The sequence below is a fragment of the Oncorhynchus kisutch genome, linkage group LG1, assembly GCF_002021735.2.
Source record: "Oncorhynchus kisutch isolate 150728-3 linkage group LG1, Okis_V2, whole genome shotgun sequence".
NCBI lineage: Eukaryota > Metazoa > Chordata > Actinopteri > Salmoniformes > Salmonidae > Oncorhynchus > Oncorhynchus kisutch.
The window spans coordinates 46138992-46166230 of NC_034174.2; the positions used below are offsets into that span (position 1 = coordinate 46138992).

The 27239-nt window shown below is 39.5% G+C and overlaps 2 protein-coding genes and 1 long non-coding RNA gene across 12 annotated transcripts in view; 2 read left to right on the forward strand and 1 right to left on the reverse strand.

Moving 5' to 3' along the window:
* LOC109888117 (uncharacterized) overlaps positions 1-16642 on the forward strand; it is a 44189-nt gene extending 27547 nt beyond the window's left edge. The window contains exons 4-18 of one of the 4 annotated variants that reach the window (XM_031834436.1): positions 8525-8806; positions 10257-10568; positions 10710-10766; positions 11262-11324; positions 11464-11517; positions 12655-12702; positions 12894-12947; positions 13138-13194; positions 13310-13402; positions 13564-13582; positions 13693-13724; positions 13831-13871; positions 14580-14646; positions 15025-15065; positions 15307-16642. In XM_031834436.1, coding sequence (XP_031690296.1) covers positions 8525-8806; positions 10257-10568; positions 10710-10766; positions 11262-11324; positions 11464-11517; positions 12655-12702; positions 12894-12947; positions 13138-13194; positions 13310-13402; positions 13564-13582; positions 13693-13724; positions 13831-13871; positions 14580-14646; positions 15025-15065; positions 15307-15396 — 1310 coding nt within the window. In that variant the 3' untranslated portion in view covers positions 15397-16642. The remainder of the gene's footprint in view (positions 1-8524; positions 8807-10256; positions 10569-10709; positions 10767-11261; positions 11325-11463; positions 11518-12654; positions 12703-12893; positions 12948-13137; positions 13195-13309; positions 13403-13563; positions 13583-13692; positions 13725-13830; positions 13872-14579; positions 14647-15024; positions 15066-15306) is intronic. The other 3 variants (XM_031834455.1, XM_031834444.1, XM_031834468.1) reach the window with 3 other exon arrangements.
* On the reverse strand, positions 707-3814 carry LOC109892739 (uncharacterized). The gene is made up of 3 exons (XR_004211348.1): positions 3322-3814; positions 1499-1616; positions 707-1023 (listed from the first exon to the last, which is right to left on the reverse strand). It is a non-coding gene; the product is annotated as an uncharacterized LOC109892739 (long non-coding RNA).
* Positions 16643-17580: 938 nt separating the features above from the next.
* Positions 17581-26152, forward strand: LOC109892697 (uncharacterized). 7 transcript variants are annotated; one of them, XR_004211322.1, is made up of 15 exons: positions 17581-18021; positions 18365-18391; positions 18712-19023; positions 19558-19866; positions 20455-20517; positions 20657-20710; positions 20930-20977; positions 22521-22613; positions 22776-22794; positions 22903-22934; positions 23045-23149; positions 23463-23491; positions 23609-23665; positions 23914-23954; positions 24099-26152. XR_004211322.1 is itself a non-coding variant. In XM_031834567.1 (15 exons), the coding sequence occupies exons 3-15, from the start codon at positions 18742-18744 to the stop codon at positions 24189-24191; spliced, it is 1125 nt and encodes a 374-aa protein (XP_031690427.1). In that variant the 5' UTR covers positions 17581-18021; positions 18365-18391; positions 18712-18741; the 3' UTR covers positions 24192-26152. The 7 variants fall into 7 exon arrangements, 6 of the variants coding, with proteins under 6 accessions (XP_031690427.1, XP_031690422.1, XP_031690423.1 ...); XM_031834567.1 differs by lacking the exon at positions 23463-23491 and having other exon boundaries at positions 18712-18857; positions 18929-19023; XM_031834562.1 differs by lacking the exon at positions 23463-23491 and having other exon boundaries at positions 17581-18523; positions 18712-18857; positions 18929-19023.
* The last annotated feature ends 1087 nt before the right edge of the window (positions 26153-27239 follow it).

Sequence of the window (27239 nt, forward strand, 5' to 3'; positions counted from 1 at the left end):
ATGCTCTGGGTTGGGTACCTTTGAATACCAAACTGAAGACCCAATTAGTTATTGCACCCCCTTGTAGACAAACTGAAGTGGTACAACATGTTGCATTGCACAATTGTGGGCACTGACCCATAACAGAAAAGTTTTGAATAACTTCCCATAGCTTCATAGTTATGGGAAATGTTTGTTTTGAGATGGCTAGTTCTAACTGTATAGAAAGACTGCTACCACAAACCAGCAGCATCAAAAATTCCTTGGTGGAGAGAACAGTGAAAGACCAGTATCAGGGTCGTCCCTCAGGAGACTGGTACCAAGATATCATGTCCAGTGTGTTCCAGGCTCAGATGGATCTCAACCATCTGCACACTCACTGTACCAGATTTCCCCAACGAATCGTGCCATGGTCATCAACCTATGATGGATGAACAACAAAGTCCTGACTGTGTAGAAAACAACCATCAACCATCAATATTTTCCAGGAACAGGGTAGTCACTGTACTAGTGATACAACTAATCTGGCAGAAGAGGGTACTGATTAAGCAGGTGCAAGAAACAAGAACTTAACATACTGTGTATATCTATATATATTATATAAACTTGCATCAGTGAATCATTAAACATCTTTACAAAGCCTTAGCTACCACCAACACTTCTCTACAGGAAAAGTGGAGATGACATTTTACAGCAGCTCGGTCTACACTTAAATGCCACAAACATGTAGTACAAAAAACTGCTTTATTTAAAAACATACAATGTGGATAAAAGGAGTGCAGTCACTCTGCTGCTGCCCTCGTGTCTCATTTCCCTGTGGTTTTAGCTTCAGGAGCAGCAGTGTCCCCTTCATCACCCTCTGCAGGCTTCTGGAAAGCTTTGGCCTTTGCACCCTTCTTGGCTGCCCCTTCACCCTTGGTAGTCTTCTGTCCTTTGGGTTGATCCTCAGCTGTCCTCTCTGCCCCTTTGTCCTCTTTGACTTGGGCTTCTTAGCAGGGGCCACCTTGGAAGCAGATGCTTTTGCGGACTTCCTGAGTTTTCATCCTGAAAGATGAAAATGACAGGTTTGCAATGCTGCTAGTTTGTGGTAGTATTTAAAACATGAGATTCAATTTGAGATTCAATTCAACCATGGTAAAGCCCAAATAGGGAACAGTACCCATGACAAAAGTGTAAAAAAAGTCCCTATAACCCAAAACCACTTGAACAATGCCAATAGTCAGAACATAACTGAAACCACACTTGTCTCTGAAGGTTTCTCCTTCTGCTTTTTGGCTGTAGCCTTTTTCTTCTCAGCTTCTAGAGACAAGAGTTAGTGATGTGTGTGTATGCATGCAGTCATGGACACAATGAGGTGAAGAGAGATACCCATACAAGTCATTGAATGAGCAATGTTAAATGTCCTCCATTGCAATGGGTGTAGCTCAATAACAATGATCCCATACAATTGGGCAGATTATAGGGTGATGTCTAAATCCTAGGAGTGATGAGCACAATCAATTCAGTGGATTCAGTTTACCGGCTTCCTTGTCCTTAGTCTTCTTGGCTCCAACCTTGGCAGCCTTTGGAGCCTTCTCCACATTGGGATCAGTGTTCTCAGTGGCCTTTGGCTCCTTGACCCTACCCTTGACTGCCAGCTGGCAAGGAAGAGTGAACACATATTGAGCTACATTATATTGAACAGCAAACCCATGTTCAATATGTTTGTCATATAATGTTGACTTATCTAATAAACACACCACTTTAAATTCAAAACTGGTACCATGAAGTTTGGCTCATTTTCCAGATAAGCTACAACCACATTCAGAAAATGAAGTCCATTCGCCTTGGATCACATTATTCTTGATTTAATTACTTGGGTTAACAAAGCCTAGTTGCCACAAGGAGCCTATTAAAGTAACTGTCCGGTGGAGATCTCACTTAAAAAAAAAAGTATATTCTGTTAATTTGTACCCAAATAATGTTGTGGACTCATCCGGTATAGTGATGTTATGTTTGATGTGCACTTGATCAAAGCCTTGAGTAATTAACCTATTTCAGACAATTAGCTGGAAAATCTCAACGCTCCAGGAAGCTTTGTTTCCCCATCACTAATCCTATACTTGTATTTGTAGCCAAAGCATAACTTGAAAAAACAAAAACAAAAAAAACACTTAAACTTGTAACACAAAACAGGCTGTTTCGATAATGCTTGCCATTTCCTCATTGAACATGATATCATATTGGCTGAGCTGGCCAATCAACAGAATACTTGATTTAATATTTTTTGTAACAGGTATATGCCCACACCATTCTATTGTTGGGGTACGCCCTGGGCAAGATTAACAAAGGTGCTTCCCTTGGCTGAAGCCCCTGGGCCCAGAAGGCAGAAAAAAGGTCACAAATGTATACATACATTTTACAGTACATATTAGATTTGTAGTATATATTTTTTACTGCAACCGCAAACCACAGAAGGATTCAGGAGCCTGCTCTCAATGAGTGTAGACAGCTTCCTACTGCCACTCTGCTAATCTTCAGATGGGGGGAGGAGAGGTTTGGGTAAATGGGGGGCCCTGCCTTGATTGGGTAACTGAAAAAATAAACTGCATAATAACTAAATGTGACTGGTCAATTATGTGAGTCAGGGGCTGGGCCCAAGAGGCAAAACAACAAATGAATTATTTTTTAACCAACCAAGGGAACCTGTTCTCAATGTTCAAAATACACCAGAGAACATATTTAGCCACAGAGGTTCAATAGCTTCTCAAAAATAATTGGATTAAATGTAATCACAAGAGCATGCAGTGTTTGTGTTTGGCCTCCACCAGCAGCAAGAACAGCTTCAATGCGCCTTGGCATAGATTTTGGTAGTTACAGGTTGCCTACAGTCTGGAAGGCTGCAATTTGGGCAGCATACATGCCAAATGTACAGCTTGTTGTGTTGTGGCCATAGACATAATACATCGATTTTTGGATCCTCTTATCCTGGCATTTTGAGTGGAAACTCATGGGTACACTAGCAATGGCTGCCAGTTCTGATCTGAACTGGAACTGCCATCCATGGATGATATGTAGTTGGTTGCAGCTGTCTGTTTGCATATTTAAATATAAAAATTGCGGGAAAAAAATAGTTTGGAAAGCAAATGTCTACTGCTGAAAATAGAAGACTGTCTCTAGAACCAATATAATTCTCAACTCCCATTTTTTTGTGACCAGCAGCACTGTTTTTCAAAGTAGCTCATCTTGAGAGAGGCTATTGCCAAGAGGAGCGCATTGGCCATCACCGTGAGTAGAAGTCCATGGTGGCTTCATCATTATGTGAGTACTTTAATAAGATTTAGACATGCATGGGTCACTTACCCGAAACCTCCCCTGTCCGCCGTTTGCTATCGAGTTGATGTCCTCACCAATACCCCGCCCTCGATTCCTATTTTCAGGGTCTTGCGTGTCATGTACTTCAACCTCATCAGGTCCACAGATGGATATTTCCCTGTTTTGTCGCCACGGATGGCCTGAGATGAGAGACGAATCGAGAGTCCAACTCCTTCAGCGCTTCATTAACCAACACCATCGTGGGTGGATGAAGAGGAGTTTTTCGTGCCACAGCAGGTGCTTTGCTGGATTCTAACAATGAAATTGACAAATGTATCAACCAACCGTAATCTAACCAAATAGCCGCTACTTCTTTGGCGGCTGCTGCTTTCTTAAGGTGTCATGATCAAATGGTTAATATCAAAGTTAGGCTATATAAAAACCTTCGTTTAAAAACAGCAACTGCATTCTCAGCCTACACACGTTCAATGTTTATGCACTTCAAGCAAAGCACGCGGTTTATCTGAACGGGAGCTGAAATGTAGGTACCAGACAGAGCATTAAAGGTTAACTGATCAGTCTGAGCAGTAGTTATGGGTGTAAAATGGCACACTGATTCCATCTGTTGGTAAATGTTCATTACTGCAACTCTTGTGTTTTACCGGGGTGCTTGAGATACCTGGATGTGTTGTGATGTACCGAACAAGACTGGTTACTCGCATCAATGCCTCTGTCTCGTCATTTAACATTCAAACAGTAGTGTGAACTCGCATTTTCTTCTCTCCTCCGTTCCTTCCTTCCATCCATCCTTTCCTTTACTGCGCTTATCAGTTTACCGTCACTGCTCTGGCATATTATTAAACGTGACTCGCCCAAACATAAATGAAATATGAAAACCCTTCTACATTTTAGAGATTCTAAAACTCTCAACCACAAATGCAGGGTTTTTGTAGTTAAACATTGTGCTGTTAAAAACTTAAAACAAAAGGTCGAAGATAAATATTTTTCTCAGAAAGACAAGTTAGTTAGTTTGTTTTAGAAATGGAATTGCCTGCAATAATGATACAAAACACATTTTGTTGAAGACAGGTAGCTTTAGAACCTAAAAATAATTACAGATGAATGATTCTGAATGTTCAGCCTCGTCCTCTGCAACATGACATTAGCCCACAGTTGCCATATGAGACATCTGTGGTTTTCCTGTGAACAAGCTCCACATCTGCTTTTCTATTGAAACATTTCATCTTTGTCCCAGTCACTGCCACCATCTACTGTGATGTCAGACTAACAGTATGTATGTAGCTGTCTAAAAAATGACATTGTTCATCCCTGATATGGCTGGTCGTCTGTTTTTGCTCATCCTCCTTTTCGGTGAGTTATTTCTCCTTTCCATCACCTGTTTGTGCGACAGGATATTCCATTATTCTTTCCCCTCTTTTAGTCTTTTACTTTAGGAACTCTTAATATTTCAACATGTTATGGTTATAATAAGTGTGTCTTATTCCATTGATCATCCTATTGATTTTTAATTTCTCTGTCATTATTTTACATTTTGTACAGATAAGAATGACCACTGCTTGATAACATGGCTGTGAATGCATTACAGACTGTTCTGCTTCGCCAGCTTGTGTAAAGTGTTCCCATCTCATGTTTTCTTATTTTTCATAATGGCAAAAAGAGCATGATAATGACCCATTTTGTTATGTCTAGATACCTTCCAGTTCCTCAAAGCCAAAGGTCAGTATCATTATTATGGACTTTAAGCTGCAATATGTAACTTTTTGGGCTACCAGACAAAACAACGGGTTACCAAAATATTCAAATAATGATTGAAATATTTTCAATAAAAACGTAATTTTGATGAATTCATCCATACGATTTCATCCTTCCATGAGCTGCTGTATACACTGGGTATACAAAACATTAACATGACATAGACTGATCAGGCAAATCCAGATGAAAGCTATGATCCCTTATTGATGTCACTTGTTAAAGCCACTTAAATCAGTAAATAGATGAAGGGGAAGAGACAGTTTAAAGACATGGATTGTGTATGTGTGCCATTTAGAGGGGGAAAGGGCAAGGCACAATATTTAAGTGCCTTTGAACGGGGAATGGTAGAAGGTGCCAGAACTGCATCAGTGCTGGCTTTTTCACACTCAACAGTTTCCTGTGTGTATCAAGAATGGTCCACCACCCTAAGGACATCCTGCCAACTTGACACAACTGTGGGAAGGATTGGAGTCAACATGGGTCAGCATCCCTGTGGAATGAGACAGACAGCAAGATTAATCCAAATCTCCGCTGTTGAAAACCAAATGCCAGTCTAAAATATATGGGATATAATATCTAAATGCTTTTTACAGTGGAGATCAAGATAATAAATTGCCTGGCTGGGCTGATGAGATAGTAGATTGAGCAGTCAAATGGAATAGTGAATAGATCATTTTTTTAGTGTTTGCAAACGTTGCGCGCATCGCCCTCCTGCGGCAACGTTTACAAACACAAAAAAATGGTCTATTCACTATGCCATTTGACTGCTCAATCTACTATGGTGAGAGAACAGAACGCCAACAAAAATAGCCTCTATTTACATGTTGCCTATGAGTGAATTTCACACTACTTTTGGATTATAATTGGAGTTTAAGGCTCGTACGAATGTCCTGCTTAATATAATGTTTGTGTCATCATTGCAAATCAAATGCATTATACTTAAAAATAACTTCAACTTCAACCAGTAAAATGTCTCTTTGGCTATCTTTTGCTGCAGCCTATGGCCATGTCAGTGAGTGTTTAGCATTCTAGCTAACAACTTGCTGCATCCAAAATAGTTATTTTACAAAGATCACAACCAAAATATAATCTTAGTGACTGTTCAAGCAAGAATCAACACATCATTGTAAGCGTTAGGAGAGCCCCCCAAAAGTTATTTTGTTTAGAATAATAAAAATTTAAATCTAGGCTATGTTGAATGTGAGCAGATGGCATGGCTTTCTTACTGCAGCCAAGAGTCACGCGCATCTGTACGTGATGTCAGTGTGTCGTTCACTGGAAAGTATCAAATTTTATTTGTCACATACACATGGTTAGCAGATGTTAATGCGATTGTAGCGAAATGCTTGTGCTTCTAGTTCCGACAATGCAGTAATAACCAACGAGTAATCTAACTAACAATTCCAAAACTACTACCTTATACACACAAGTGTAAAGGGATAAAGAATATGTACATAAAGCTATATGAATGAGTGATGGTACAGAATGGCATAGGCAAGATGCAGTAGATGGTATCGAGTACAGTATATACATATGAGATGAGTAATGTAGGGTTATAGAGTACAGTATATACTTATGAGATGAGTAATGTAGGGTATGTAAACATTATATTAAGTGACATTGTTTAAAGTGGCTATTGATACATGTATTACATAAAGATGGCAAGATGCAGTAGATGTTATAGAGTACAGTACATACATATGAGATGAGTAATGTAGGGTTATAGAGTACAGTATATACATATGAGATGAGTAATGTAAGGTATGTAAACATTATATTAAGTGGCATTGTTTAAAGTGGCTAGTGATACATTTTTTACATCAATTTTCCATTATTAAAGTGGCTGGAGTTGAGTCAGTATGTTGGCAGCAGCCACTCAATGTTAGTGGTGGCTGTTTAGCAGTCTGATGGCCTTGAGATAGAAGCTGTTTTCAGTCTCTCGGTCCCTGCTTTGATGCACCTGTACTGACCTCGCCTTCTGGATGATAGGGGGGTGAACAGGCAGTGGCTCGGGTGGTTGTTGTCCTTGATGATCTTTATGGCCTTCCTGTGACATCGGGTGGTATAGGTGTCCTGGAAAGCAGGTAGTTTGCCCCCCGGTGATGCGTTGTGCAGACCTCACTACTTTCTGGAGAACTTTACAGTAGTTGTCAGAGCAGTTGCCGTACCAGGCGGTGATACAGCCCGACAGGATGCTCTCGATTGTGCATCTGTAAAAGTATGGAACGCCATTTGGGTCGTTGCATTTCCAAAAAGATACACATGAAATAACACTGTTTGATGCGTCAAATAAGCTTGTTGACCAATCAGGACCTAGATATGACTGTACGTCACATAATAAATTAACACGTCTGTTACTTTTTTACGTAGTTATTGCAGATTGATTACACTATCACTTGTATTTCATATGTCACAGTGATTCACCGATATGTGTGATGCTGGTAAAGTTTTGTCTTGTGCACCTGTCGCTGCAGCACAAGCGCAGACACACCTCCCCAAGCTCTGGGACAGTTCTGGTCAGAAAGAAATCCATCACTTCTGTTGTTTGGCTGTGTCCATTTAGCAACGTTCCAAAATGAGCAAATGTCCTGGTGGAAGGATGTAAATAAAACACATTTACTCAGAACAATAATACGTCTTGAATGAAAGACAGGTCCTTAATCATTAGTTTAGTTTAAATGTTGGCAACCGTTTTACAAAATCAAAATGGCCATCGAAGCCGAGGATTATTGTGTGATAACTCCCTCCTAAGGGCTGTTCCTAGCATGGGCTCTCATTATTTATTGCTTAAATAGACAACAGTGTCTGAATTGTTTTCTCTTTCAAACTCATATAATATTAAGTTGTACATTAAAACATTGAAAAGGAATTTATAATTCAATTTTAAAAAACACTCCATCATCCCACTGATCTCACAGATCCTCCTCAGCCCAGTCTAACAGTGATTCCTGCAGTCATCAAAGAGAGAGACTCAGTTCAGCTGAACTGTCAGACTCCTCCATCTGTCTCTGAGTGTTACTTCAAAATGGCTGGGCAAGTGGAATTCACCCTTCCATCACCCTGTCAACAGACACTCACAGGAACACTACTGGTGAGGTGGACAGGTCAGAGTTCACCAGCTGAGGTCAAAATCCAATGTCAGTATAGTGCTACAGGTTCACAGGTTAGATCCATATACAGTGAGCCTTCAACAGTCACAATTCAGGGTAAGAAGACTATTTGAATGGTTGTAAACAATGTACTGATGTGCCATCATTACCACGTTCCTCTTGTGATATGTTATCATACTGTGTGTTCTCATAATCTATTACGTGAAACAATCAAGCAATATATTATATCTCCTTAATTTCCCATACTGTCGCTGCATAAAGATATTGACTCAAGATCCTTAAGCCTGAAATAACAAGGAGGGATTAGTCTGTCAGTACATTTCTCAAAACCACAAAATGCTAAATGCTAAATTCCCCTATTCTCACAGACCTTCCTCAGCTGACAGTGAGTTCTACAGTCATCAGAGAAACAGAATCAGTTCAGCTGAGTTGTGAGACTCCTCCATCTCTGCCTGTGTCTCACTGTTACTTCAACATAGAGGGGAGGAAGAATCTTCCAGACTCATTGTGTACTCAGACAATAACAGGAACTGAGCTGCTCAAGAGGTCTGGTCCAACATTTCCAGCTGTGGTCAAAGTGACGTGTTACTACACTGTATGGAAGTCTCACACATCTCCTTTTAGTGACCCTGTCTCAGTCACTGTTCTGGGTAAGTAGGTGGTTTAACAATGATACACTTCACTGTTATACCGTATTAATTATGCTCGTTCTGAAAATGAGATCTTCTGTCGTATTTCTGAAACGTCTTCATTGCACATAATGATATTAATTACTGTACTTTATACAAACATAAATGCTGACATAGTTGAACATTTTATTAATGGATTTTCCATACTGTTAGTATGGATGGATTACCTGTAATGTTTTTTAAATGCAACGTTCAACGAGACCCACCTCCTCCCAGGCTGACAGTCAGTTCTACAGTCATCAGAGAGAGAGACTCAGTTCGGCTGAGCCTTCAGACTCCTCCATCTGGCTCTGTGTCTCAGTGTTACTTCTACACAGAGGTGAAAAATCCTAAACACTCACCCTGTACAAAGTCACTCACGGGGACTGAGCTGCTCTCATTGGCAGGTCAAAGTTCATCTGCTGAGATCAAACTGAGATGTTTTTACACAGTAGAAACTTACTATCCATCGATGCACAGTGGTTCTGTCTCTCTTACTATTCTTTGTAAGAAATGTTATATTCAGATTATCTTGAATGATTCTGTTTAAGTCACAATCTCATCCTATGTAATTTCAAAATAGTTGTTGTGAAGACAATAAATATTTGAAATGTAAATGTCAAAAGTAGAGTTCTAAGATCCCACAGCAAACAACCACAGAGAGGCAAAAGTACAATCAAAGGTTCTTTATCAACTCAGTAATACACAGTATCACTACGGTCCTATTAGAAATGTATAAATAGGCTGGGATTTACGGCTGTAGGCTAACTAGAAGCAACGGGCCAAACTAACACAGCAGTTGATTCCCGATCGGTGGCCAATGTTCATTCGGGTCCTTCCGAGCAGGGTTTGTTCATTCCTTTCTACCCGAACAGGATTAGTTTGGCTCTACCCGAACAGGGTTCGGCTCTTCCTCCCGAGCAGGGAGAGGGAGATCTGTGGAATGACTGCACACCATACAAGCAAGCAAAATTGTCCATGCGATTCAATTTGATTCAATTTGATTTCACATGTGAGAATGTTAAGGAATTAAGAGAAAGGCAATCGTTGAAAAACACACAGCACACAGCACCACTGCAGGAGCGGTAGGGTAGCATGGTGGTTAGAGCGTTGGACTAGTAACCTAAAGGTTGCAAGTTCAAATCTCCCAGCCGACAAGGTACAAATCTGTCTGTCTGCCCCTGAACAGGCAGTTAACCCACTGTTCCTAGGCCGTCATTGAAAATAAGATTTTTTTTCTTAACTGACTTGCCTAGTTAAATAAAGATAAATTAAAATGGCACTCATAAATAGGAATGATATCAAATAAGACATGCTGATACGTATTATAAAGAGAATGGCAGGCTCTAGTTTAGTAAGAGTGTCACTTGTGACATATACATTACATTCAAATAGAGTGATGCAAAAATGAGTCTCTGTCCTTTCCCAACAGATCCAAAACCAGACATTACAGTCCATTTAGATGAGGACTTCAACATCATCTGTTTGATTCCTGGATCCGTCAGTCCTGACACCACCTGTAACCTGTATGTTGGAGAGGAGAGTCAGCCATCCTTCACAGCACCGATCAAGAAGAGAAAAGCCACCTCAGCATCTGGACAGCAGTTCTGTCAATTCACTCCAAAACATAGTGATCTGATCAGTCGTCTACAGTCAGTGAGGCGTAAGGAGGTGAGCTGTGACTACAGATTGAGCTCAGGACCAAACTCTCTCTCTCCACGCAGTGATGGGTACAGCTTTACACGTGAGTCATTATCTAAACAAATCTATCAGTGCTGCAGGTCTTCATGATCTGACTCAGTTTGATTTTAGCATCTTCTTAGAATGACTATATTAATTCTGACCAACAAACTAAATACCACATTTCAATCCCAAATGATTTTAGATCTGGTGGGAGTTCACATCAGCGATCCAACAACTATACAGACACCTTCTATAGCAGGTAGACTACACATTTGTGCTTTTAAGGTGTCACTGCTGTTATTTTATAGCAATAAGAATAGTTGTGTTAATGTGTAAATGAAGCTGTTCTGTTAGATAATGAAGCTGTTCTATAGATATGACACCAGCCTCAACACCAACGCCTGGGATCATCAGCACAAGTATTATAATGTCTGTGCTCATCTAGTCGAGTGTTTAGATCGTATCTATACGCCGTTAGGCTTCTGCTGTTAGATAACATGGTGACTTTATTCTAGGAAGCTGTCAACAACAATCAACACCTTATCTGTCCTGAAAGACTTGATCACCTTATGAATTGGTCTTATCATCTCTATAATGAGGAGAAATATAATCTTCCAGGGCAGGAAGCAATCTGTCCGTAGTGATTTTATAGTCCTACTTTTCCCACTTTGAATAGACAAGTCATGAAGGTATTTCAAAAGGCCAACAACAGTAATTAAAAAAATGCTAAATTCATTTTCATGTGTTTTCTCAGTGGGTTTGACTCCAGGTCCTGGGTCTACTTTGCCGCCCAGCACGACAGTGAGTCCTACAGAAGGTGTGTTGGGCCTCTAAATGACCATCTTTGCAAAGAGTAATTATACAGTCAAGAGTTTAGATTACGGGCCTGTAAAATTAAGTGACCCAAATGTGAATGTAAAACCTTATTCTTGTGTAATCATATTGCTTCCCACTAGTTTCCACTGTTACTTGTACCTTTACCCCAGACACCACAGTGACACCAGCTACCAGTAAGTAGATCCACCAATTTTAACTTAGTTTGCAAATACAATATCTTTGTTCACATTCATTCACTAAAGCTCTGACCGGTTAACTAATAGATGTATTCATAGCTGCTTGTAATTTCAGTCCAGATTTTTAACCACTTTTAGTCCATCTGATTAGTAGGTAATGTGTAGTGTACTTCTCTCTTCATGCTTATTGAAATACCTTAGATATTACATTATCAAATCAAATCAAATCAATTTATATAGCCCTTCGTACATCAGCTGATATCTCAAAGTGCTGTACAGAAACCCAGCCTAAAACCCCAAACAGCAAGCAATGCAGGTGTAGAAGTACGGTGGCTAGGAAAAACTCCCTAGAAAGGCCAAAACCTAGGAAGAAACCTAGAGAGGAACCAGGCTATGTGGGGTCGCCAGTCCTCTTCTGGTTGTGCCGGGTGGAGATTATAACAGAACATGGCCAAGATGTTCAAATGTTCATAAATGACCAGCATGGTCGTATAATAATAAGGCAGAACAGTTGAAACTGGAGCAGCAGCACGGTCAGGTGGACTGGGGACAGCAAGGAGTCATCATGTCAGGTAGTCCTGGGGCATGGTCCTAGGGCTCAGGTCCTCCGAGAGAGAGAAAGAAAGAGAGAATTAGAGAGAGCATATGTGGGGTGGACAGTCCTCTTCTGGCTGTGCCGGGTGGAGATTATAACAGAACATGGCCAAGATGTTCAAATGTTCATAAATGACCAGCATGGTCGAATAATAATAAGGCAGAACAGTTGAAACTGGAGCAGCAGCACGGCCAGGTGGACTGGGGACAGCAAGGAGTCATCATGTCAGGTAGTCCTGGAGCATGGTCCTAGGGCTCAGGTCCTCCGAGAGAGAGAGAGAGAGAGAGAAAGAGAGAATTAGAGAACGCACACTTAGATTCACACAGGACACCGAATAGGACAGGAGAGGTACTCCAGATATAACAAACTGACCCTAGCCCCCCGACACATAAACTACTGCAGCATAAATACTGGAGGCTGAGACAGGAGGGGTCAGGAGACACTGTGGCCCCATCCGAGGACACCCCCGGACAGGGCAAAACAGGAAGGATATAACTTTAATTTGTTCTTGTGTAATATGAGTAATATCTTCTCACCAGGTTTGACCTCCCCTTTGACCCCTAGCAGGGCAGTGAATCCTTCATCAGGTCTCTTAGTCATCTTTCTAGTTAGCAAATATAAGTAAAACAAATAGAGTAGCTTTATCTTCTCCATGTTTTGTTTTTTTCCACATCACAAAATTGCCTCATTACAAAAAGAGGTTGATATTTGATTGTTTAAAATCAACCCATTTAAATGTATTTTTGTATAATCAAATCAATGATTTGCTTTGCATCAGGGTCGACTATTTGCTGTACTTTGACCACTGACACCCCAGCAAGTCCAACTGAAAGTAAGTTTAGCCAATTGGTTTAATTAAGTTTGCTAAATATTTTTGTCTTTTAAAGCATAAACCAATTTTGCAAATATAGCCAAATGTAAATTCAGTCAAGGCATTAGGATTAATCAAACAATTTGTCTCTTCTTAGAACTATTTAAATAACTCTGTTATTAAGTTGTCCTTCTCTCTTACATGTGACCAGGAGGTCAAAGCTCCACAGAAAGTGAAGTGGAATCAAACAGTCAAGAAAGCATTCTGTGTAAGTATCCTTGTCTAGTTGTCTTTTCTCACACATTTGAAAACAGAACTGTGCACATTTTCTTAGAAGAACAAGAGCTGATGACCTCTCCTTATGTCATCATGTCACCAAATAGTGGGGCAATTATGGCAGGCAGCAGTGGGTGTGGCTTCTGGAGTGGGTGTGTTCCTGGTAGGATTGACAGCTGTCTGTCTCTGCAGGAGGACCAGGGAGTACATTTGATTATGCAAAACAAATCATTTGAAAATGTACCGTGCTAACATCAATGTAAGTGCCTTTGGAATGGGTTAATTTATCAACTCATGTTGATCATATTGTATAGGTTCGACTATATTCAATATAATTAATTTAGCCTCATTTGTTTTTCAGAGAAAACCAATTCTCAGAGGTAAGAATTCCCTTGTGAATATGATGCAGATTGTATCAACCTTTAGTTCTGTATTGTCCATGATGAGATGTTCTTACCACAACCTTCTTATATACTTTTATGTTGTACAGACCTACAGCCAGACAGGATGATCACAGACAATGTACGTTCCAAACAAAATACATCAAACACTGCACACACTACTAACACAACTACACACATGCATGTACAAACACTGTAATCCCATTTTCATTGTGTTTCTGTTGTAGATGATTTGGTGTCTATGGGAGCGGTGAGCAGCGGAGTCATGGTGATTATTCTACATTACAGTGGAATCTGTACACATGGACCCCTCTGACAGAGGAGGCTGGTGGGATGAGTTATAGGAGAATGGGTTCATTGTAATGGCTGGAATGGAATTAACGGAACAGAGTCAAACACATCACACACATCAAAACTATGTGTTTGACTCCATTCTCTTCATTCCATTTCAACAATTACAATGAGCCCGTCCTCCTATAACTCCTCTCACCAGCATCCTCTGCCCTTTGTCTGTCTGATCTGAGGATCAAGACCTTAATGTTACATTAGTAGTGCTTCAACATATGAATGTTCAAAGTATCAAACTAACAGCGGTATTTATATGGTAATATTTATAATTACTATATAAAGATGGATTTATTATTTATATTTGTATTTGTATTTATTACCAAATAAGATGTTCTTCACCAGAAATAATATCTTAATGCATTAATTCATGTTAAACCTTGTAAATGTGTTCCTAAGTAGGTACAGAGTTTAGTCATATAAACTATTTTTGATTGCATTGGACATGTGTAGACTTCAGAATGACGTGTAGACCTCCAAATTACACAAATCCGACTAACACTTCCTGTGATACAAAGGAGGGTGCCGTTCATGTCACGAGTTAGAGAGTAGAATAGACATACAGTTTTTAGACTGGAGGATAAAAAGTCTCTCTCTTCTTTCTCTTCTTCTCCCTCTCTCTCTACTACAGGTGGATTCAGGAGATGCTGGAATCGATTCTCAGATCACTTCTGTACTGTCCACGTTCATGCCCTCAGGTTTGTCCCTCAGATCTCGGGACCATCTGCAAGTGCACAGCTGCTGTACATGCTTAAACTTTGGGCCTAACCTTATCAACCTTATCAAAATGCATATATAACACTTAAAACAGAGATGAACGTGTCAGAGCATCAGCAGTGTGAGAATAGATCTGTAGATCTGCAGGGGGGTTTGAGACATGAGGAGAAGTGTGAAATTACATCAAGCCTTGTTACTTGCACTTCTTCTGTTTGGCTGTTACTAATGGAATAGGGCAAACTCGACTAAATAACACACATGCAATGTAGACATGTAATATACACATGATCCCCCTCAAACACACATACATACATACATGCAACCTCTTACTCATGGAATTGTCTCTCTGTGATGTGCAGGTCCCGTTGATGTGGATTCACAGGCATTTGCAAATAAACATGTAAGTACAGCACAAATGTCCTATTCATTGTATTATATTATATTGTTATATTATTATAATTATATATAGCATTGTTTTCACAGGCAGACTGACTCGAGGATAAAAGTATCTCTCTTTCTCTCACTGTGTTTTGACTTTCAGTTTATGATTGGTCTTACATCCTCATAAAATACCACTTATGAATTACATTTACTGTACTGTAGATTCAAAGCCCTTAACTGAATCTGTTTCTTTTCTCTAGTCTGATACGTACCACGTATACAGCTCAATCCCCGACAGACCAGCAACCTCAGCCCAGCCGGATGGGTTGTACAGTCTGCAGACACACTGAAACTACACCTCTGGCTTTCTGTATCTATGTCTCACACATCTCACACAAAAACATTCTTTCTCACATGACATCCTTTATTATCACTCATCCAGTTACTGTAAATAAGTTGATTAACAGGTAATATGTCTACTGTATTACACATGGACAACTGGTTTCTGTTACATGTCTATCCATAATATCTCTTACTGTGTTAATATTTATATTTTGGGGATTTTGGAGGGGTCCGGGGCATACTCCCCTTTGAGCATTTTTCTTATTTCTTCTCCCTAGTAAATGCTAAATCTACTGTATTTAAGTATATTATGTTGACTGTTTGATACCTTCTTCCATAACAGTTGGATACAATTAATTTCCTATTGGGCAAAACATAATCCAAAACACAACCAAAACAAACTGCAAATGCATACAAACTCAAGTTTGTTGAGTCACAAGCTTGATGCATTTATTGGGTGCAAAGAATATAGGACCAAAATACATCATGCTTGACTACTTTAATTGTAGTTAATCTACCAAACTAACCTAAATGACGGAGTGAAAAGAAGGAAGCTTGTACCTGTTTGCAGCAAGGCACTAAAGTAATACTGCAAATACTGTGGCAAAGCAATTCACTTTTTGTCCTGAATACAAAATGTTATGTTTGGGGCAAATAGGATACAACACATTACTGAGTACCATTCTCCATATTTTCATGCACAGTGATGGCTGCATCTTGTTATGGGTATACTTGTAATCATTAAGGGACTGGGGAGATTTTCAGGATAGAAAATAAATGTAATGGAGCTAAACACAGGCAAAGTACTAGAGGAAAACCTGGTCGAGTCTGCTTTCCACCAGACACTAGGAGATGAATTCACCTTTCAGCAGGATAATAACCTAAAACACAAGGCTAAATATACACTGGAGTTGCTTACCAAGAATACAGTGAATGTTCCTGATGGCAGAGTTACAGTTTTGACTTTAATCTACTTGAAAATCTATGGCAAGACCTGAAAATGGTTGTCTAGCAATGATCAACAACCAATTGGACAGAGCTTGAAGAAATTTGAAAATAATAATGGCCAAATGTTGCACAATCCAGGTGTTGAACGTTTTTAGAGACGCAGAAAGACTCACAGCTGTAATCGCTCCCAAAGGTGCTAATACAAAGTATTGACTCAGTGATGTAAAGACTTATCTAAATGAAATATTTCTGTATTTCATTTTCAAAAATGTAGCAAAAAATTACAAAAAACATGTTTTCAATTTGTATTGTGTATTGTATTGTGTGTAGATTGGTGAGATTGTTTATTTATTTAGTACATTTTGAATTCAGGCTGTAACACAACATAATGTGTGATAAGTCAAGGGGTTTGAGTACTTTATGAAAATACCCTCAAATTAAGGGGAAATTCTGTACTGTCGCCTTATATAAAACATTCTATTTTATTTATTTATTTATTTTATTTCACCTTTATTTAACCAGGTAGGCTAGTTGAGAACAAGTTCTCATTTGCAACTGCGACCTGGCCAAGATAAAGCATAGCAGTGTGATCAGACAACAAAGAGTTACACATGGAGTAAACAATTAACAAGTCAATAACACAGTAGAAACCAAAGGGGGAGTCTATATACAATGTGTGCAAAAGGCATGAGGAGGTAGGCAAATAATTAAAATTTTGCAGATTAACACTGGAGTGATGAATGATCAGATGGTCATGTACAGGTAGAGATATTGGTGTGCAAAAGAGCAGAAAAGTAAATAAATAAAAACAGTATGGGGATGAGGTAGGTGAGAAAGGGTGGGCTATTTACCAATAGACTATGTACAGCTGCAGCGATCGGTTAGCCGCTCAGATAGCTGATGTTTGAAGTTGGTGAGGGAGATAAAAGTCTCCAACTTCAGCGATTTTTGCAATTCGTTCCAGTCACAGGCAGCAGAGTACTGGAACGAAAGGCGGCCAAATGAGGTGTTGGCTTTAGGGATGATCAGTGAGATACACCTGCTGGAGCGCGTGCTACGGATGGGTGTTGCCATCGTGACCAGTGAGCTGAGATAAGGCGGAGCTTTACCTAGCATGGACTTGTAGATGACCTGGAGCCAGTGGGTCTGGCGACGAATATGTAGCGAGGGCCAGCCGACTAGAGCATACAAGTCGCAGTGGTGGGTGGTATAAGGTGCTTTAGTGACGAAACGGATGGCACTGTGATAGACTGCATCCAGTTTGCTGAGTAGAGTGTTGGAAGCCATTTTGTAGATGACATCGCCGAAGTCGAGGATCGGTAGGATAGTCTTAAATCTATCTTAAATCTAAAATACTGGAGTATAGAGCCATACATATTTTTTGGGCTTCACTGTCCAAATGCATATGGAGGGGAGTGTATGACCGATAAATGATTCTGATTGTTCAGATACCCTTACCCCTGCAACATTAGCTCACACTTGCTGTATGAGACTGTTGTTTAGGTTTCTGCTCTCTGTGGTTTTGCTGTGCACAAGCTCCACATTTACGTCTCTATTCAAACAATCCTCTGACTCAGTCACACACCTTACTGTGAAGTCAGACTAACAGTATGTAGCTGACTGACAAATGGCATTGTTCATCCCTGATATGGCTGGTCATCTGTTCTTGGTCATCCTCCTTTTTGGTGAGTTATTTCTACATTTCTACAGTTTCATCATCTGTTTGTGCTACAGGATATTCCTCTTCTTCTCTCCCCTCTTTTTGTCTTTTAATTGAGGAACTCTTGATATTTCTGAATCTCATGGCTATGATGAGTGTCTTGTATCTTATTCCATTAATCATCTTATTTATTTCTCTCTATCATTATTTTACAATTTGTTGAGTTAAGAATGACCACTGCTTGATCCCCATTAATGCATTACAGTAGATTACGCTACTTTACCAACTTGTGTGAAGTGTTCAGGTGTCTCCTGTTAAAACATACTTTTTGAATGGCAGATGATGATAATCTATTTTATAATTTCTAGATACGTTCCAATCCATGAAAGCCCAAGGTCAGTATCATTATTATGAGTTTTTAGTTACCCAGTAAAAATATAATAATAATCATGGTATGAGATGTTTTTTCACAGTAGAGACTCACTATCCATCGATGCACAGTCATCCTGCGCCTATCACTATTCTTGGTAAAATAGTATTATTATTATGAATACACTGATCTGATTGGCTCACTGTAATCAGATTGGAATATGTAATGTCATGCTAACATATACAGACTATTTAGTTCTTACTCTTTTCGTTATCTGGTACAGAAAGAGGTGTGTATTCTCATTAACCTACAGTATGGACAGTTATTGATGTGTTCTCCTCACAGGTAAAATGCAGAAACCAGACATTAGTGTCAATGACGAATCATCTCATGACATCACTATTGCCTGTGTACTTCCTGAGTCTGTCAGTGATGGTCATAGCTGTAACCTGTACACTGGAGACCAGCCTCAGGCCTACAAAGAGGCTTGGGTGAGGAGATTTAACGCAGCATCATCCAAACTATTCTGTACCTTCAGTGTTACTAAGAATGATCTGTTCAGGCATCTGCAGTTGGAGAGAGATGTGAGCTGTGACTATAGAGTGAACACAGGATCACACTCTCTGTCTCCCCGCAGTAATAAATACATAATTACAGGTAAGATACTTACATAAACAAATGCAGAAATATGTATTATATGTACATTTTTTAAGTGTAGAATGGTATGGGCAAAAACTGGTTGTTTATACGTCTTTTCAACAAAAAATAGTTTACCCTTCTGATGACATTAAATCAGTGTGGAAAATGTATTGGATATGCCAAAATAATTTAGGGAATGTTGGTCTTTTCTTCACCCAACTTGAACCTAAATCCATTGACATGGCTGAAATGTTGTTGATTTCACTTTGAATTCACATTAGTCGACAACTCAATCTAATGTAAATCAAAACTAGGTGTGGAACTGATGTCTGTGCTCATTGGGCAAATGCTTAATTTATTGCTAACTTAACATGTTTTTAAATCACAGTCCAAGTTAATTCAAAGTAGTTATACAAAAAAAAAAGTCCATGTCATGTTTATGACCATCATGATTTGAACTTGCATTGTTAAATACTATAGGCTCTTTTATATATTTTTATATGCTGAATAGTGTGCCTTGTACTTCATTAAGTCGTTGTCCTCTCCCAACAGGTCAGAAACCAAATATTACAGTCAGTCTGAAAGGGAACCTCATCATCACCTGTTTAATTCCTGGCTCTGTCAGTAATGACACCACCTGTAACCTGTATGTTGGAGAGAAGAGTAAGTGTCTCATAAGAGCACACATCAGGAAGAAGAAACACACAGATTCCAAATGCTGGTTCTGTCAATTCTCTGTGGATGAGAAAAATCTTATCAGAAGTCTACAGTCAGTGAGCCATAAGGAGGTGAGCTGTGACTACAGAGTGAGCTCAGGACCAAACTCTCTCTCACCACGCAGTGATGGGTACAGCTTTGCAGGTGAGTCATTATCTATACAGTAAGAATCTATCAGTGCTGCAGGTCTTCATGGTCTGACTACCCTTTGATTTGTGTAATAGGACTATATTAATTCTGACCCTCCCTCCCCCACTAACTCAATGACTCACTAATTGTTGCTCGCTCCTTGGAGCATAGCACTTTGACATATGGATCTCCACACTGTCTTAATCTGGGCCAGATCCCAGGCTGATCTGGTGTTGAGTCCCAGGATGAGAAGTTTAATTTCTTTGTTGAACTGGTTCAGCGTTTAGATTGTATCTATGCGCTGTTGTGCTTCAGCTGTTAGACACATGGTGACCTTATTCTAGGAAGCTGTCGACAACAATCAACACCTTATCTGTCCTGAAAGACTCGATCACCTTATGAACTGGTCTTATCGTCTCTATAATGAGGAGAAATATAATCTACCAGGGCAGGAAGCAATCTGTCCGTAGTGATTTTATAGTCCTACTTTTCCCACTTTGAATAGACAAGTCATGAAGGTATTTCAAAAGGACAACAACCCCATGATGATCATTAATACAATCATTAATAAAATGCTAATTTCATTAATATGTGTTTTCTCAGTGGTTTTAACTCCAGGTCCTAGATCTACTTTGCCTCCCAGCACGACAGTGAGTCCTACAGAAGGTGTGTTGGGTCTCTAAATGACCATCTCTGCAAATACCAATTATACAGTCAATGGTTTAGATTACAGGCCTGTAAAATTAAGTGAACAACATTTTAATGTAACACCTTATTCTTGTGCAATCATATTGCTTCCCACTAGTTTCGACTGTTACTTCTACTTCGACCCGAGACACCACAGTGACACCAACTACCAGTAAGTAGATCCACTAATTTTAACTTACATGTATATTTTTTATTACAATAATTCACTAAAGCTCCATCCGATTTATGAATTGACCCATGCTTGTAATTTCAGTCCAGATTTGTGTATTTTTAGTCCATCTGATTTGTAGAAAATGTGCTTTCTGCTTTTTGAATGACCTTAGATACTAAAATAATTTACATTTGTTCTTGTGTAATCTCCTCTCACCAGGTTTGACCTCTCCTTTGACCCCCAGCACGGCAGTGAATCCTACATCAGGTGTGTTGGTCATCTTTATCATGAAGAAGGCATGACAATGCCTATCCCCTCTCAGGAGACCGAAAAGATTTGGCATGGGTCCTCAGATCCTCAATAAGTTATACAGCTGCACCATAGAGAGCATCCTGACTGATTGATCACCGCTTAGTTTGGCAACTTCTCGCCATCTGACCACAGAGGTTAGTGTGTACGGCCCAGTACATCTCTTGGGACAAGATTCCTGACATCCAGGACATCCATATCAGGCGGGGTCAGAGGAAGGTCCTTAAAATTGTCAAAGACTCCAGCCACCCAAGTCATGAACTGTTCTCTCTGCTACTGCATGGCAAGTGGTACTGGATTGCCAAGTCCAGGTCCAAAAGGCTCCTTAACAGCTTCTTTTTTAATTCTGCTGCTACTCTTTGTTTATTACCTATACATAGTCACTTTACACCTTCCTACATATACATATTACCTGAATTTCCTCCTTTATATTGCCTCGCTATTGTTATTTTATTGTGTTGTTTTTTTAAAAGTCTTTTCATTTTTAATTATTTATTTTAAAAATTAGGTAGCAAATATTTTCTTACATAAAAAAAAAATACATTGTTGATAGTAAGTGTTTCATGGTAAGGTTGTATTGTAACACCTATTGTATTCTGCGCATGTGCAAAACGATGGTCATTATGACCAAACAGTTCAATTTCAGCATTGTGAATTCAAACAGTCGAAAAATAGTTTTGGGTAAGTATCCTTATTTAGTAATTCCACAGCAAAAATGCACTTGTCTTTTCCTGTTAGCACTGACTTTACTGATAACTACTTTGTTGAGGGAAAATGAACTTGTTGTGATTGTGATATGTTGTTGCCTCACCAAGCTATCTTTGAATGAATGCACTGATGTAAGTCACTCTGAAAAAGAGCCTCTGCTAAATTGTCATGGACTTGTCATGGAAATGTCCATCAGGGACATCTGAAGTCAATATTAAATTCATCATTATTTATTATCAGCAAGCTGGAGAGGTTCCAACAATCTTAATGTACCATAGTACACGTTGGTCGGGAAATCTTCCGGGAAGTCCCATTAGTTCTCTTATTTAGTGCTTAAACAGACAAGTTATATTTGCAAGATTTAGCTTATTCATTATTCATAATTAAGTCATCATTAATATTTGGTTCATGCATGTGACCAACCAATACCTCACAAGGCTTCTTCTCTTCAAGCTGAGACCTTGAAACTGAGACACCCCTTTCGGTTTACAAAACAATGTTCTTGGCACACTGCCAAATTGCTTATACTGATAGTGAGGATTCCTCCCAGTCACAATCAATCAGTCAGTTGCATGGACCCAGTCAAATTGGTTATTAGAAAAGCACATACATAACATTTTCCTTCACAGACTCAAATGTAAAAAGCTTAACTGACTAGCTGTCTTTTCTCACATCTATGAAAACGGAAACGTTTACCAATAAAGTGGTATTCTAACACCTGTCTACAATTGAAGTATTTACATTTGGATTAAGAGCTAATGACCTCTCCTGATGTCATCATGTCACCAAACAGTGGTGCAACTATGGCAGGCAGCAGTGTGTATGGCTTCTGGAGTGGGTGTGTTCTGGATGGGATTGACAGCTGTCTGTCTCTGCAGGAGGACCAGTGAGTACTTCTGATTCTGCATAACAAATAGTTTGCAAACATTTTCCTTCTCATATTAATGTAAGTGCCTTTGACATGGTTTCATCTTTCAACTCCTTTTGGTGATATTGTGTAGTGTAGGCTATGTTCAATATCATTCATTTAGCCTAATTTGTTTTTCAGAGAAAACCAGTTCTCAGAGGTAAGAATTCCCTTGTGAATATGATGCAGATTGCATCAACCTTTAGTTCTGTATTGTCCATGATGATATGTTCTTACCACAACCTTCTGATACTTTTGTGTTGTACAGACCTACAGCCAGACAGGATGATCACAGACAATGTATGTTCCAAACAAAATACATCAAACACTGCACACACTACTAACACAACTACACACATGCATGTACAACCACATAATCTAATTTCAGTTTCATTTTCTTTCTGTTCTAGATGATTTGGTGATGGGAGCTATGAGTAGTGCAGGCATGTTGGATTCAAGGGATGCTGGGATCTATTCTCTCATCACCTTTGTACCGTCCACGTTTTTGCACTCAGGTGAGTTCGTAACAGAATGTCTTCTGTCTCTGTCTTCCTGACCTTGGATGTGAATTTGGGACCCTCAGCACAATAACGCTTAATAACGCTTAATCACTCAATGCCAACCTTACAAACATACATTTTGAAATCAGAGCATCTTGTAAGCGTGAGAACAGAGCTGTAAGTCTCCAGGGTGGTTTGAGTCAGGAGGAGAAGTGTGAAGTGACATCAAGCCCTGTTATTTTCACTTCTTCTGACCCCCCCCCCCACACACACACACACAGACACACAGCCTCTTACTTGTAGCTTTGCCTCTCTCTTTGAGATGCAGGTCCTGTGCAGGTATCTTCAAATTAAGATGTGAGTAGAGCAAAAATAATAGCCTTGGATATAGATACAAACTTGTTTTCGTACAAAAAGACAGACAGTCTGAAGGATAATAAAGATCTTTCTTCTCTCTCTTTCCTCCTGATTCAGAGAATGCAGGGATCTACATCCTGATCACTTCTGTACCATCCACATCTGTACCACCAGGTTTGTCTATTTAACTCTATCCCATAGATCCATATCATGTAGGGCTTTTTATAGGACTCAAAGTTGTTTAGGCTTGTATGTTGGTCTGAGGTAGTCATATCAGTAAGTTATACATCAGATAATGTGTTAGAGCATGAGAATAGAGCTGTAGGTCTACTGGATGGTTTCAGTCAGGAGGAGAAGTGTGAAGGGACATTAAGCACAGCAAAGTGACACACACACACGCAGGCTCCTTCTGTGTTGAGCAGGTCCTTTTGAAGAAAATGGAAAGTCATCTGAAAACGACAATGTAAGTTCAGAATAGCCCAGTGTGTTTGGTGATTGTGAATGGCTCTCAGTTTCAGATTGATTTTACATCCTTTTAAATTACATTACATTTACAGTACTGTAGAATTAAAGGACTGAAGTTAAACTGTCTGTTTCTTTTCTCTAGTCTGATACGTACCACATATACAGCTCAATCCCCGACAGACCAGCAACCTCAGCCCAGCCGGATGGGTTTTACAGGCTTCTACAGACACACTGAAACTACACCACTGGCTCTCTGTGTGTCTCACAGAAATACTGTTTCTTTCAGGATGTCCTTTATTTATCACACATCATGTTACTTTAAATAAGTAGCTAAAACATCTACTACAGTACCGTTTCTATTTATAAGCGACATACAGTAAGCAGCCGCTAGAGGCCCCTCCCCCCTCCAAAAACAACCGTAGGATAGTAGAATACACAACGTGCAGTTTCGAAATGTGGTTCTACATCAGAAGTTTTTCTCTTGTTATTTCAGTCACTGACAGTCACTCAGTTATCCCATGTCAGCTAAGATTTTATAGATTGCTAGGCAAGTTAGTCTAGCCAGCTATCTAAGTCTTGTCGTAATGGCCAAATTACTGCCCAGGGGCCCTGACTTCTAGGGGGCCCCCAATGATTGTGTTAGTCACTCACACTCAGATATCAAATGAACATGGCATAAGTCATGGCAAAATGTGTAGAATTGCAGGATATTAGCTTTAAACTGAATTTTATTATTTCAACGACAATGGCACAACGTGTTGAATTTCAGGAAATTTGCTTAATAACTGCAAAGTTCTCTCCGCCCCATGGCAGAATGAGTAGAATTGCAGGACATTAAGTTCTCTCCGCCCCATGGCAAAATGAGTAGAATTGCAGGACATTAACTTTAAAGCTCCAAATGTTTCTCTTTGCCGCCATGAGCGGGGCCATTAAAATGTTTTGTCGGTGAGGTGGGCAAATCTCGTTTAGGGTCCCCAAAATGCTTGGAACTGCCGTAATTTACTGTATCACACATTGACACCTGGCCTGGAGTTTGGAGGGGTCCGGGGCATACTCCCCTTTAAATATTTTTCAGTAAATGCCCAAGTAAATATATATTGTATTTATATCTATTCTGTCATCTGTGTGATATCTCCTTCCATAAAACAGTTTGATACAGTTTACTAAATAAAATATATTTTGATCAAAATCGATAGTTACAGACAATTAAAAATCAAGAAATATATAACATATTCACACATAATGCAAAAAACAGGTAAATAGGCAATTAAGATTAATTAATTAAAATGAAGTCATTAAGATCCAAAGTGGTATTGCTAAGACATTTTTCTTGGTGAAATTCATCGTGTGTTGAAATATGCTTATAATATAAACCAGATGCACCCAAAAAATCTGGGGGAAATGTCTCATGTTATTTGAAATTTTTTTGCAGCAAAGGTTAGCAAATCCCAAAAGCCTGATCTTATAGCAAAAGTATTGATATTGCCCACATACGTTGTTACAAGCTACAAAATATAACATTTCGTTTAAAAAAAATGTTTACATTGTTGGCAACATCAGATCATCAAAACTGAAAAATATAGATTTCCAAATGTTATTCAAATCTCAACATTTCTCCATGTTAACTTGTTATTTTCCAAGTTCCCAGTTTAATTTAAACTTACTCAGCACCTCAGTCGCTCCTACAATGTGTAGTGTTGAAGTCCAATGACTGCGGAGTGGTTCAGATGTAAATGGTGTGAGAACACAACTTCATTACATTTTCTTCCAGTTAATATGAGCTTACATTCTGTTTTGATGCACACTTGAGCCCAGCGGTCAGGGTGGTCGATTATGCTATGGGGGATGGCTTTGTTTGTTGAAAAGGGGTGGGTCCCCGCTCACCTCCCATATACACACTGTACATATATCTTTCTATTGTGTTATTGACTGTACGTTTGTTTATGTGTAACTCTGTGTTGTAGTTTTTGTCGCACTGCTTTGCTTTATCTTGGCCAGGTCGCAGTTGTAAAAGAGAACTTGTTCTCAACTGGCCTACCTGGTTAAATAAAGGTGAAATAAAATAAATAAATAAATCCCTCTTCTATAAGACCTTTAAGGTACAGCAAATACAAATGTTTCTTTTCTCTGTTTGAAATGCTCTCTTCTGTAAAACTAAAAATTAAGCAGAATAAATTGACTTTGACCATTCCCTCATCTTTGTTAGTATTTTACATTATTTGATCTTGATTTTTCAAGATAATGCAAAAACTATGGTTGTCTATGTCACCTTTTTCTGGCCATTGGTGAAGATCAAGGTGCTATTTTCCTTAAATGTTTCTTTCAGTCCATATAGAGCGCATTCAGAAAGTATTCAGACACCTTGACTTTTTCCACATTTTGTTACGTTAAAGCCTCTCTAAAATGGATGAAATAGTCCCCCCCCCACCATTAATCTACATACAATGCCCCATAATGACAAAACAAAAACCGATTTTTAGACATCAACACTGAAACTGATATTTAAATACGTATTCAGACCCATTACTCGTACTTTGCTGAAGCACCTTTGGCAGCAATTACAGCCTCAAGTCTTCTTGGGTATGATGCTACAAGCTTGGCGCAACTGTATTTGGGGAGTTTCTCCCATTCTTCTCTGCAGAACCTCTCAAGCTCTGTCAGGTTGGAGGTGGAACATTGCTGCACAGCTATTTCCAGGTCTCTCCAGAGATGTTTGATCGGGTTCAAGTCCGGGTTCTGGAAGGGCCACAATAAGAACTTTCAAAAGAGTTGTCTGAAAACCACTCCTGTGTTGTCTTCGCTGTGTGCTTAGGGTCATTATCCTATTGGAAGGTAAACCTTCGCCCCAGTCTGAGGTCCTGAGTGCTCTGTAGCAGGTTTTCATCAAGGATCTCTCTGTACTTTGCTCTGTTCATCATTCCCTCGATCCTGACATGTCTCCCAGTCCCTGCTGCTGAAAACATCCCCACAGCATGATGTTGCCAGCACCATGCTTCACCATAGGGATTGTGCAAGGTTTCCTCCAGACGTGATGCTTGGTATTCAGGCCAAAGACTTCAATCTTGGTTTCATCAGACCAGAGAATATTGTTTCTCATGGTCTGAGAGTCGTTAAGGTGCCGTTTGTCAAACTCTAAGCGGGCTGTCATGTGCCTTTTACTGAGCCGTGGCTTCCATCTGGCCACTACCATAAAAGCCTGATTGGTGGAGTACTGCAGAGATGCTTGTCCTTCTGGATGGTTCTCCCATTTCCACAGAGGAACTCTGGTGCTCTGTCAGAGTGA

Coding starts and splice junctions, on each gene's coding strand:
- LOC109892697 (XM_031834541.1), top strand. CDS start 17,964: ATGGCATTGTTCATCCCTGATATGGCTGGTCATCTGTTCTTGGTCATC. Junction 20,518..20,656: donor GACAGTGAGTCCTACAGAAG/GTGTGTTGGGTC, acceptor GCTTCCCACTAG/TTTCGACTGTTACTTCTACT. Junction 23,666..23,913: donor ATCCACATCTGTACCACCAG/GTTTGTCTATTT, acceptor TGTGTTGAGCAG/GTCCTTTTGAAGAAAATGGA.